Source organism: Physeter macrocephalus, chromosome 11 (genome assembly GCF_002837175.3).
Source record: "Physeter macrocephalus isolate SW-GA chromosome 11, ASM283717v5, whole genome shotgun sequence".
NCBI classification, from domain to species: domain Eukaryota; kingdom Metazoa; phylum Chordata; class Mammalia; order Artiodactyla; family Physeteridae; genus Physeter; species Physeter macrocephalus.
The window spans coordinates 107,146,189-107,157,075 of NC_041224.1; the positions used below are offsets into that span (position 1 = coordinate 107,146,189).

The 10,887-nt window shown below is 43.5% G+C and overlaps 1 protein-coding gene, 1 long non-coding RNA gene and 1 pseudogene across 6 annotated transcripts in view; 2 read left to right on the forward strand and 1 right to left on the reverse strand.

Moving 5' to 3' along the window:
- Window positions 1-6,498, reverse strand: part of LOC114487128 (uncharacterized) — a 119,475-nt gene extending 112,977 nt beyond the window's left edge. Inside the window, exon 1 of one of the 2 annotated variants that reach the window (XR_008618634.1) lies at window positions 6,411-6,498. This is a non-coding gene — a long non-coding RNA (uncharacterized lncRNA). The remainder of the gene's footprint in view (window positions 1-6,410) is intronic. The other variant, XR_008618635.1, reaches the window with a different exon arrangement.
- Window positions 500-3,750, forward strand: LOC102992605 (elongation factor 1-alpha 1-like; annotated as a pseudogene).
- Window positions 6,499-6,703: 205 nt separating the features above from the next.
- The window catches only part of OXA1L (OXA1L mitochondrial inner membrane protein), a 5,870-nt gene continuing 1,686 nt past the window's right edge, over window positions 6,704-10,887 (forward strand). Inside the window, exons 1-3 of one of the 4 annotated variants that reach the window (XR_008618633.1) lie at window positions 6,704-6,792; window positions 7,249-7,410; window positions 8,153-8,288. Coding sequence is in view for 1 of the 4 variants with exons in the window: in XM_055088358.1 (XP_054944333.1) it covers window positions 6,730-6,792; window positions 7,249-7,410 (225 nt within the window). In the remaining 3 variants the exon portion in view is untranslated. Of the gene's footprint in view, window positions 6,793-7,248; window positions 7,411-8,134; window positions 10,878-10,887 lie in introns of those variants that run through there. The other 3 variants (XR_008618631.1, XR_008618632.1, XM_055088358.1) reach the window with 3 other exon arrangements.

Genomic DNA, 10,887 nt, shown 5'->3' on the forward strand with positions numbered 1-10,887 from the left:
GCATGTGGGATCTTCCCGGACCGGGGCACGAACCCGTGTCCCCTGCATCGGCAGGCGTACTCTCAACCACTGCGCCACCAGGGAAGCCCAGTTTTATCATTTTTAAAAACTTTTAGCCATTATTTCTTCAAATGTTTCCTCTGTCCCTCTCCTCTTGTCCCAGGACTCCAACTATATGTATAATATACCACTTAAGATTATCCCACAAGCCACTGAGACTCTGTTTAATTTTTTAGCCTTTTATTTTCCCTGTGCTTTAGTTTGCATGGTTTTTATTGCTATGTCTTCAAGTTCACTGATCTGTTCTTCTGCATTGTCTAATATGTTGTTAAGCCCAGCCAGTGAATTGTTCATTTTCTGAATATTGTATTTTCCATCTCTATAAGTTTCACCTAGTTTTTTTCATATCTTCTATTTCTCTCCTCATTATGTTAACTTTTTCCCTTAAATCATTGAGCATAGTTACAATAGGTTTTTAAACATCATTTTGTGCTAATTCATCATCTCTGTTATTTCTGGGTCTGTTTATATTGACTTTGCTCCTACTGATTTTTTTACTTCTTTGCATGCTTAGTAATTTTTAATTGGATGTTGAACAATGTGAATATTATATTGTTGAGTGTCTAGATTGTATTGTGTTCCTTTAAAGGATGTTCAATTTTGTTTTGGAAGTTATGTGCAGATCAGTACCACCTCCACATACCATCATATTGGGGAATTGGCCCTCAACATTGGAATTTTGGACACAAGCATTCAATTCCTAGCAGAAGGGAAGAAAAAAATGAGCTCAGTGTAGCCATCTGCTATTTTGGTTTTATCCTTCTTCCTCTGCCTAAAACCTGCAGCTCTATGCCAGTTTTTATCAATCTTTCCATTCCCCAATCCTACTAACAGTTACACATGAGTGCATACACACACACACACACACACACACACACACATTGTGTGCATACACAGCCAAGTCACAGCAATTGCTCTTTTTAAACTAGAGTGACCACCTACATCACAGCTTTCTTAATTTATGATCCTTTAATTTGTGATCCTAAATGAAAGCCAGCCAGTCAGTCACTTTCGAAAACCTAATATGCCTAATGAGAATTAAAATCAGGTACAAAAGTCTTGTTCACAACAGGTTTGCCACCAGGACATAGGTCTCATGAAAACCATCACTAAATCTAAGCCAAAATGGGAAAGGAAAATACTCATATCAACGCCGTTGTTGGGACTTCCCTGGTGGCGCAGTGGTTAAGAATCTGCCTGCCAATGCAGGGGACACGGGTTCAATCCCTAGTACAGGAAGATCCCACATGTCACGGAGCAACTAAGCCCGGGCACCACAACTACTGAGCCTGCACTCTAGGGCCCACGAGCCACAATTACTGAGCCTACACACCACAACTGCTGAAGCCCGTGCACCTAGAGCCTGTGCTCCACAACAAGAGAAGCCACCACAATGAGAAGCCCTTGCACCGCAATGAGGAGTAGCCCCCACTCACCACAACTAGAGAAAGCCTGAGTGCAGCAATGAAGACCCAACACAGACAAAAATAATAAATTTTTAAAAAACACTGTTGCCATTGGACACGTAGATTCAGGCAAGTCTACCACTACTGGCCATCTCATGTACAAATGTGGTGGAATCGACAAAAGAACCATCAAAAATTTTGAGAGAGAGGCTGCTGAGATGGAAAAGGGCTCCTTCAAGTATGTCCGGGTCTTGGATAAACTGAAAGCTGAACGTGAGCATAGTATCACCATTGATAGCTCCCTGTGGAAATTCAAGACCAACAGTACTATGTGACCATCACTGATGCCCCAGGACACAAAGACTTCATCAAAAACATGATTGCAGACACAGCTCAGTCTGACTGTGCTGTCCTGATCGTTGCTGCTGGTGTTGGTGAATTTGAAGCAGGCATCTCCAAGCATGGGAAGATCTGTGAGCATGCCCTTCTGGCCTACATTCTGGGTGTGAAATAACTAATTGTTGGTGTTAACAAAATGGATTCTATGGAGCCACCCTACAGCCAGAAGAGATACAGGAAATCGTTAAGAAAGCCAGCACCTACATTAAGAAAACTGGCTACAACCCCAACACAGTAGCATTTGTGCCAATTTCTAGTTGGAATGATGACAACATGCTGGAGCCAAATGCTAACATGCCTTGGTTCAAGGGATGGAAAGTCACCTGTAAAGATGGCAAGGACAGAGGAACCACACTGCTTGAAGCTCTGGATTGCATCCTGCTACCAACTCGTCCAAATGACAAGCCCTGCGTCTGCCCCTCCAAGACATCTATAAAATTGGTGGTATTGGTACTGTCCCTGAGGGTCGAATGAAGACTGGTGTTCTCAAACCTGCCATGGTGGTCACCTTTGCTCCAGTCAATGTTACAACTGACGTAAAGTCTGTTGAAGTTCATCATGAAGCTTTGAGTGAATCCCTTCCTGGAGACAATGTGGGTTTCAATGTCAAGAACATGTCTGTCAAAGATGTTCATTGTGGCAATGCGGCTGGGGACAGCAAAAATGACCCACCAATGGAAGCAGCTGGCTTCACAGCTCAGGTGATTATCTTGAACCATCCAGGCCAAATCAGTGCTGGATACGCACCTGTCCTGGATTGTCACACCATTCACATTGCTTGCAAGTTTGCTGAGCTAAAGAAGACTGATGGTCATTCTGGGAAAAAGCTGGAAGTTGGCCCCAAATTCTTGAAATCAGGTGATGCTGCCATCATTTATATGGTTCCTGGTAAGCCCATGTGTGTTGAGAACTTCTCTGACTATCCTCCTCTGGGCCATTTTGCTGTTCACGACATAAGACAGACGGTTGCTGTGGGTGTCATTAAAGCAATGGACAAGAAGGCAGCTAGAGCTGGCGAGGTCACCAAGTCTTCCCAGAAAGCTCAGAGGCTAAATGAATATTATCCCCAATACCTGCCACTCCAGTCTTAATCAGTGGTGGAAGAACAGTCTCAGAACTGTTTGTCTCAATTGGCCATTTAAGTTTAATAGTAAAAGACTGGTTAATGGTACAGTAGAAATTAACACAACATTGTAAAGGAATTATACTTCAATTAAAAAAAAAGACTGCTTAATGATAACATGCACCATAAAACCTTCAAAAGGAAAGGAGAATGTTTTGTGGACCATTTGTTTTGTGTAGGGCAGTTTTAAGTTATTAGGTTTTAAAATCAGTACTTTTTTTTCCCCTTTTGAACAATTTTAAAAATTTTTTATTTTATTTTAATATTTATTTATTTATTTAGGCTGTGCTGGGATGCGGGATCTTCATTGCGGGATGTTTAGTTGCAGCATGTGGGCTTCTTAGTTGTGGCATGCTAAATTTTTATTTTATATTGGAGTATAGTTGATTAACAATGTTTTGTTAGTTTCAGGTGTACAGCAAAGTGACTCAGTTTTACATATACATGTATCTGTTCTTTTTCAAATTCTTTTCCCACTTAGGTTATTACAGAACACTGAGCAGTGTTTCCTGTGTTATACAGTAGGTCCTTGTTGGTTATCTATTTTAAATATAGCAGCGTGTATGAAAATCAGTACTTTTTAATGGAAACAACTTGACCAAAAATCTGTCACAGAAGTTTGAGTTCCATGAAAACAAAGCTTATGGGGCTTCCCTGGTGGCACAGTGGTTAAGAATCCACCTGCCAACGCAGGGGACACAGGCTCAAGCCCTGGCCCGGGAAGATCCCACATGCCATGGAGTAACTAAGCCCGTGCGCCACAACTACTGAGCCTGCGCTCTAGAGCCTATGAGCCACAATTAATGAGCCTGTGTGCCACAACTACTGAAGCCCTTGCGCCTAGAGCCCGTGCTCCGCCCGCGTGCCACAACTACCAAGCCCACGTGCCACAACTACTGAACCCACGTGCCTAGAGCCCGTGCTCCGCAACAAGAGAAGCCAATGCAATGAGAAGCCCACGCACCGCAACCAAGAGTAGCCCCCGCGCACAGCAATGAAGACCCAACACAGCCAAAAATAAAAATAAATAATAAAATTTTTTAAAAAAAAGCTTAATGAGGGGGAAAAAGTGCAAAAGATAGGAGGCTTGTTCCCTGCCTCTAGAAATGTACACTCTAAAAGGGAAAATAGGACCAATTCCCATGAAAAGGCAATAAAAACACACAGAAAGGGCTTCCCTGGTGGCACTGTGGTTGGGAGTCTGCCTGCCAACGCAGGGGACGTGGGTTCGCGCCCTGGTCTGGGATGATTCCACATGCCACGGAGCAACTGGGCCCGTGGGCCACAATTACTGAGTCTGTGTGTCTGGAGCCTGTGCTCCATAACAAGAGAGGGCCGCGAATAGTGAGAGGCCCGCGCACCAAGATGAAGGGTGGCCCCCGCTTGCCACAACTATAGAAAGCCCTTGCACAGAAACGAAGACCCAACACAGCCATAAATAAATAAATAAATAAGAGTCATTAAAAAAAAAAAAACACAGAAATATCAGAAATAAGTGCAAACTAATAATAAGCAGACCTCGGTTAGCTTTAGTGGTAAGGAGATGCTCTTTTCCCAAGCACAAAAACCTATTCACATAACATTAAAATTTATTTCAGTTATCTACTGCCAGACAAAGTACTCCAAAATTCAGTGGCTTAAAACCACAATCATTTCACTTGGTTGTATTTTGCAACTTGGGCAGAGCTGAGCAGAGAAAACAGCCTATCTCTGCTCCACATACAGTCACCCAAAGTAACTACAGTAGAGGCTGAAGAATCCACTTCCACGAGGGCCTTCTTCACATGGCTGGAGAGTTGGTGGTGACTGTTGGCTGGGAGCTCAACAGGAGCTGTTAGCCAAGGCCTCAGTGCTCCTCCGTGTGGTTAGGTTGGGCTTTTCACAGCATGGAAGTCTGAGAAGTCAAACTTCCAACACAGTGGCATCTCCCTGAATGCAAAAGTAGAAGCTATTGTCTTCTTAAGGCATAGGCCTAAAATGAATTCTAAGGATTAAAGCAAGTCATAGGCCAGCCCAGATTCAAGAGGAGGGAACAGGGGCTTCCCTGGCGGCGCAGTGGTTGAGAGTCCGCCTGCCGATGCAGGGGACGGCGGGTTCGTGCCGGGGTCCAGGAAGATCCCACATGCCGCGGAGCGGCTGGGCCCGTGAGCCACGACCGCTGAGCCTGCGCATCCGGAGCCTGTGCTCCCCAACGGGAGAGGCCACAACAGTGAGAGGCCCGCGTAAGGCAATAAAAAAAAAAAAAAAAAGAAGAGGGAACTATCAGGAGTGCAAAACTGAGAGGAATGATTCATTTGGGGCCACCAAGGTAACAATCTAGGTTGTTTGGTTTTTGTTTTTTTTGCCAAGTGTTCTGTAGCTGTATATTTGTCATTCTTTCTAACTGTATTGATTTTTCAAAGTAATCTTTAAAAAGCTTGTTTACAATGGTGTCCAACATATGTGATTAATAGGTCATACCCCTAATTACTACTAAATCTGTATTATATTTCTTTGCCTTCTGTTTTTACCATTCCTGTCAGGTACATTTATAACCAGCCCAAACTAGCAGTGATAGAAATCGTTTCGGGCTATTGTATCTTTCCCAAACTACACTTTGCTATTTCAAAAGCATTCTGTAGTTTGAGAGTCTTCATAGGGGTTCAAATATACTCAACTCCCACCTTTCTTACTTTTTTTTCTTTGGAGGAGGGGAACTTCACCTCATGTATCTCTAGAAATGCTATCAGTTTCAAGAACTCAAGCAACAGAGACCTACGAGTCTAGACAAAAAAGACCTTCAATTATCTTACACAACAAAATCTGGAGATAGGTGTTTCCAAGCCTGCTGCAGCAGCTCAATGACATCAAGTATTCAGGGGTTTTCTATCTTTCCATACAACCATCTTCAGCATGTTAGCTATTTTTTTTAAACTTTTTATTTTATATTGGAGTATAGTTGATTAACAATATTGTTAGTTTCAGGTGTACAGCAGTGATTCAGTAATACATTATACATGTATCTATTCTTTTTCAAATTCTTTTCCTATTTAGGCTGTTACATAATACTGAACAGAATTCCCTGTGCTATACAAGTAGGTCTTTGTTGGTTATCCATTTTAAATATAGCAGTGCGTACATGTCAATCTCAAACTCCCTAACGCTCCACCTTTTATCTTTAAAGATTTGTCCCCTCAAGATGCTCCTCAACCAACTCCTAAGGAAAGGGAAGGGGAAAGATGGAGCCTCCTCTTGAAGCTTTGTCTTTTTATCTGGAAGGAAAATATTTCCTAGAAGCTGCCTTCCCTCAATTTCTGTCAAACTCCAGACCACTCTCAAATTTCACTGGATTTGCGATTACAGTATTATCTAGCAACAAGAATCGAACATCACTGGCCAGGACAAGCCCACACCAAGGACAGCCAAGATCGTCTAGAGGGTACCTTTTAGTTTAACAAGTCGCAGGAGAATCGCGGATTTTAAGGACAAAGAAAACTTCCCAGGTTTATGCAGCCACTAACGAACGCCGGTGGTGATATGGCTCTGAACTTCAATCTCCCGAAAACACTCTCTGCGCGATCTTGTTAAGGTGGCCCTTTGCAGCTTCTTACCCACTTCAAATATGGTCGTCAAGCTCGAGTCTCCTTTACCTCCTGAGCGTGGCGACAGCTCTGGCTTCATGCCCATTTCCAAAAGGGCCTCCTCCCGCGAGGCTGCGGTTCTGAGTGCGCAGACGCGAACGTAAGTCCTCTTCCTGGTAAGATGGCGCTGGGGTTGATGTGCGGACGCCGGGAGCTTCTGCGCCTGGTACGGCCCCAGCGTCAGGTAAGGATGCCCCGGAGCCGAGCGCCAGGATGCCACCCTATCCCTGTGATCCGAGCCAGGAATGACTCGTGCTATGGGCATGAGCAGACGCTGATCTGCTCACCGGGACCTGCGTCTCGTGACCTCGGGTCACATGAGGACGCGGGAGGGTTCCGTTCCCGACTCCGCGGGTTCAGCAGCCTAGTATCGTGGTCTGTTTCTGGAAATAAGCGTCACTCCTTCTAAGGAAACCTCAGCCTCAACCTCTGGGCCCCGGGGTGGGTCTGCGGTACCTGAGATGCAGGACTCACAGCTTGCAAGCCTTCAGGCTCGCAGTCTGAGCGCGGGGAGTAGAATGTGCTCACCTGTGGTAGCTGCCTGCCTGTCTGGGGGGGGGCGGGGGTCCGGGGGAAGGCGGTGAGCATAATGAGCGACTTCACCCGGTAAAAGGATTCCATCCTCCTTTTGCCCACTCAGTTCCACAGCGTCGCAGGGCCCCGCCAATGGTCCCGGAAAGCACTGACAGCGGGGCTCCAGTTCCCAGCCGGCCGCTGCTGCGGGCGTCCGCACTATGTCCTCCTCGCGGCCCCAGGCCCCCGGGGCCTCAGTACCTCTGCCATCTCTTTTGCAGAAGCCCAGGTAAGAGACGTTTCGTCCCTGCAGTGTTAGGAGTGGTGCTTCTGATTTGTTTTTATTTTGCTTTGACTAGGGGGAGGGGAATGTGGAGCGGAGTTCTTGTCCACACTCCACCCAACTCCCCAAATGATAGCATCTCTGCTTGGGATAGATTTTCAAATCAGTGGGGAAATTATTGAGAGCACAGGAGGAAAGATTTACGTTATATACTAGGCGTTGTTTGCCAGAATGGTGACAAGCCACTAATGGTGGTATGAGATGTGATTCTGTGTGTGTATTAGAAAAATTATAACTTGCATATCAAGTGTGGACAAAGAATGTCACCTGCTGTATTAGTAAACAAAGGATGTTGCGGCTTTCAGCCACTGCAGCCACCCCCAACCGTGCACCCTGAGGGAATTCAGGATGGAGAAACAAAACTGGCCCTAGATAGTTAAGGTACATATCAAAGGAATGATTTCAATAAGCCCAAAGTCTTGCGTCTTTCCATACTTAGAAAAGCACTAAATTCATTAACTTGAGACATCTGGTTTTTATTTAATTAGCAGTAATTTTTTGGTGTTTGACTACCTGGGTTTTTTTGGTTTGTTTTGTTTTGTTTGCAAAAACTCCTGTACATCCTGGCTCCTCCCTTACCTCTTTGGAACATCCCTCAGAGCTGAGAGGTTGTATCCTGGGCTTACATCCTCGGTAATGCCCCAAATAACACACAGTTCTCAACGTTTAGGTCGTGCATTTTTTTCAGTCATAGCCTGGGCTACCAACGAAGGGACCCAGAGCAGAGTTTTCCTCTTCACCTGAAATATGAGGAACTGGAGCCTTGGTACCAGCAGAGGTCTCTTGTCCCCATCTGCCTCCTTAGAGAGTCCAGACAAATTTTGGTGAGTCTCTCCTGGTTCTTGGATCTCCCACTTATTGCTTGATGATCCTGAGTTTTATTTGGCAGTGTCTAACAGGCACCTGGCTGTGCAGTTGAAAGATGCTGGGAGTTACTCAGTTGAGACATTCTGAGTGGTCTGGACTGGGTGATTAGCTGAGAAGCTGGCCTAACATTTTTTCAGAAAGCCAGTCTCCAATTAACACCCTGCCAGGTTTCTGTGCTTGTATTTACAAGTATGTACTTAATTGGGAATTAAAGGAAACCTTGCCCTGAAAATGGCCAATAGGGGCTCTTTTTATTTTATATGCAGTTAAGCTAGAGAAAGCCAGCTTGATAAAACATCTTTTCTGATCTTAAAAAGAAACAAAAGCCCTTCTAGGGAACTTGCGTTTTTCTCTGTCTTTGAAATGTAAACGTTCTACCTGATCTTCTTGCGCGCACGTGTGCTTGCGTGTGTGTGTGTGAAGTTGGTGTCTGCCATCCGGAAGGTACATATATGGTGTATGTTTGGCAGCCAGTTGAATAGACTGAGATTCTGAGCAGTCTTTTGTCTGACTGCACCAACTCTCAGGGACTTCAGTCATCTTAATCTCCGGTGTGTCAGCCTATATAACAAAGACCTTTAATTTCTTAGACTGTATTTTAAGAGTAAACTTTCTAGATCTTGTGAAGGCTACATCCTTTGCACTCTCTTCTGGGGATGCTTCTTGCATCTTATTGGTTTGAGTTGTAATTAAAATACCACCTATCAATAGCCATTGGATCCTTTAAATTGGAAAAACTTCTAAATTGGTAAATTTTTAGAGAGCTGTCATTATAAACAGCTGTTTTATTGGTACCTATAAAAAAATAAATTAGAAGGTGGATACACACACAATAGTTAACCTAAGAACTCCCTTTAGTTTAAAAAAAAAAGGGTTTGGGAAACCTTTTTTGTGGTCTCTGCTCCCCCTCAGAGGGTCTTACAGATGCAAAACATTGAAGATAATGTTAATGAGGCTGATTAACAGGGAGGTTAAAAAAAAATGAAGGGAAAGTCTAGAGTCTTCTTCCCATCAAGGTGGACATTTTAAAGGAACTCATACCAAATGGATGAAGAAATCTTTAGATGGCTATTAAGAAATGAGATAAATAAAACGGATGTTAATAGGGTTAAAACAAAAGGTTTTGATACAACACTACCTGAGGTTGGATGGACCAACGTTATTGGTCCCCAACATTAAAGGGCCCCAAACGAGTCCACTCTATTTACTTACCCCAGTGTAATGTGTGTGTGTGTGTGTGTGTATATATACTTTTTCCCCCCTTCTAAAGGCTATAAGAAACTTACACTGCGATACCTGACCAGCAATTGCTTGGGGCCACAGGCCAATTGATCAAGTTAAAAGATTGACAAAAGAGCCCGAGTCCCTTGGCTCAACCTCTTACTGGGGACCCCAGAGCCTTTTATACAAAAATAGATTAAATGATTGGGATAAAAAGGAAGTTTCTGGACTCCTTTTAAGACCAAGGCTTGTTGATGGGATCCTAATGGAAACTAAAGTTAAAGGTATAGAAGTTGATAGACTTGAGATAAAAATTTATCAAAATTGGTATATTTAAATGGACTTTATGTAAGATGGTTACATCTCTTTTGCCTAATTATATTGTAGGATAGATATTATGTCTCACTGGGGAATGCTTCCCCTGCCTGGTATTATAAGACAGGGCATATAAATCTGCCCCTCAGACAATATTAATTAAGCATACTAAAGGAAACCAGTAGGGTTACCAGAGCCCGAACAATACAAAGTAAAAACTGAGAGCTAATATTCCAGGGTTAATGAAAATAGTAATAGAGATTTGCTCTGGGTCTAACCGGTGCACTCAGAAAGAGGGCCTTTGTTGAATGCCTTGTCCAAACTTTTGAAGACATGATAAATTGAACCCTAAGAACTCTTGTTTTTCAGTTTCGTCGGAAATCTTCTCAGTGATATTAAAAAAAACAAAGAAAATATAGTTGGGCAAATCAATCTTTTAGTATCATTTAGGCAACTAACCAGTTCTTTGGGGAATTAAAAGCAACTGTCTTGAAAATCTCTACAAATCAGAAATGTAAATTCAGCCCACAAAGACCTGAGCCTGACCCTAATTAGCTCAATCAGGTAAAACCTGAAACCAAAGAGGAAAGGCCTTTTAAAATTCAAACCACTGGAAAGGTTCCCTCACCCAAAATCTAGTTCATACCCTCCTTAGGGTTTATCAAGGAGAAATACAAATCTTTTTTTTTTTAAACATCTTTTTTGGAGTATAGTTGCTTTACAAAGGTGTGTTAGTGTCTGCTTTATAACAAAGTGAATCAGTTATACATACACATATGTTCCCATATCTTTTCCTTCTTGCGTCTCTCTCCCACCCTCCCTATCCCACCCCTCTAGGTGGTCACAAAGCACAGAGGTGATCTCCCTGTGCTATGCGGCAGCTTCCCACTAGCTATCTGTTTTACGTTTGGTAGTGTATATATGTCCATGCCACTCTCTCACTTTGTCCCAGCTTACCCTTCCCCCTCCCCATATCCTCAAGTCCATTCTCTAGTAGGTCTGTGTCTTTATTCCCATCTT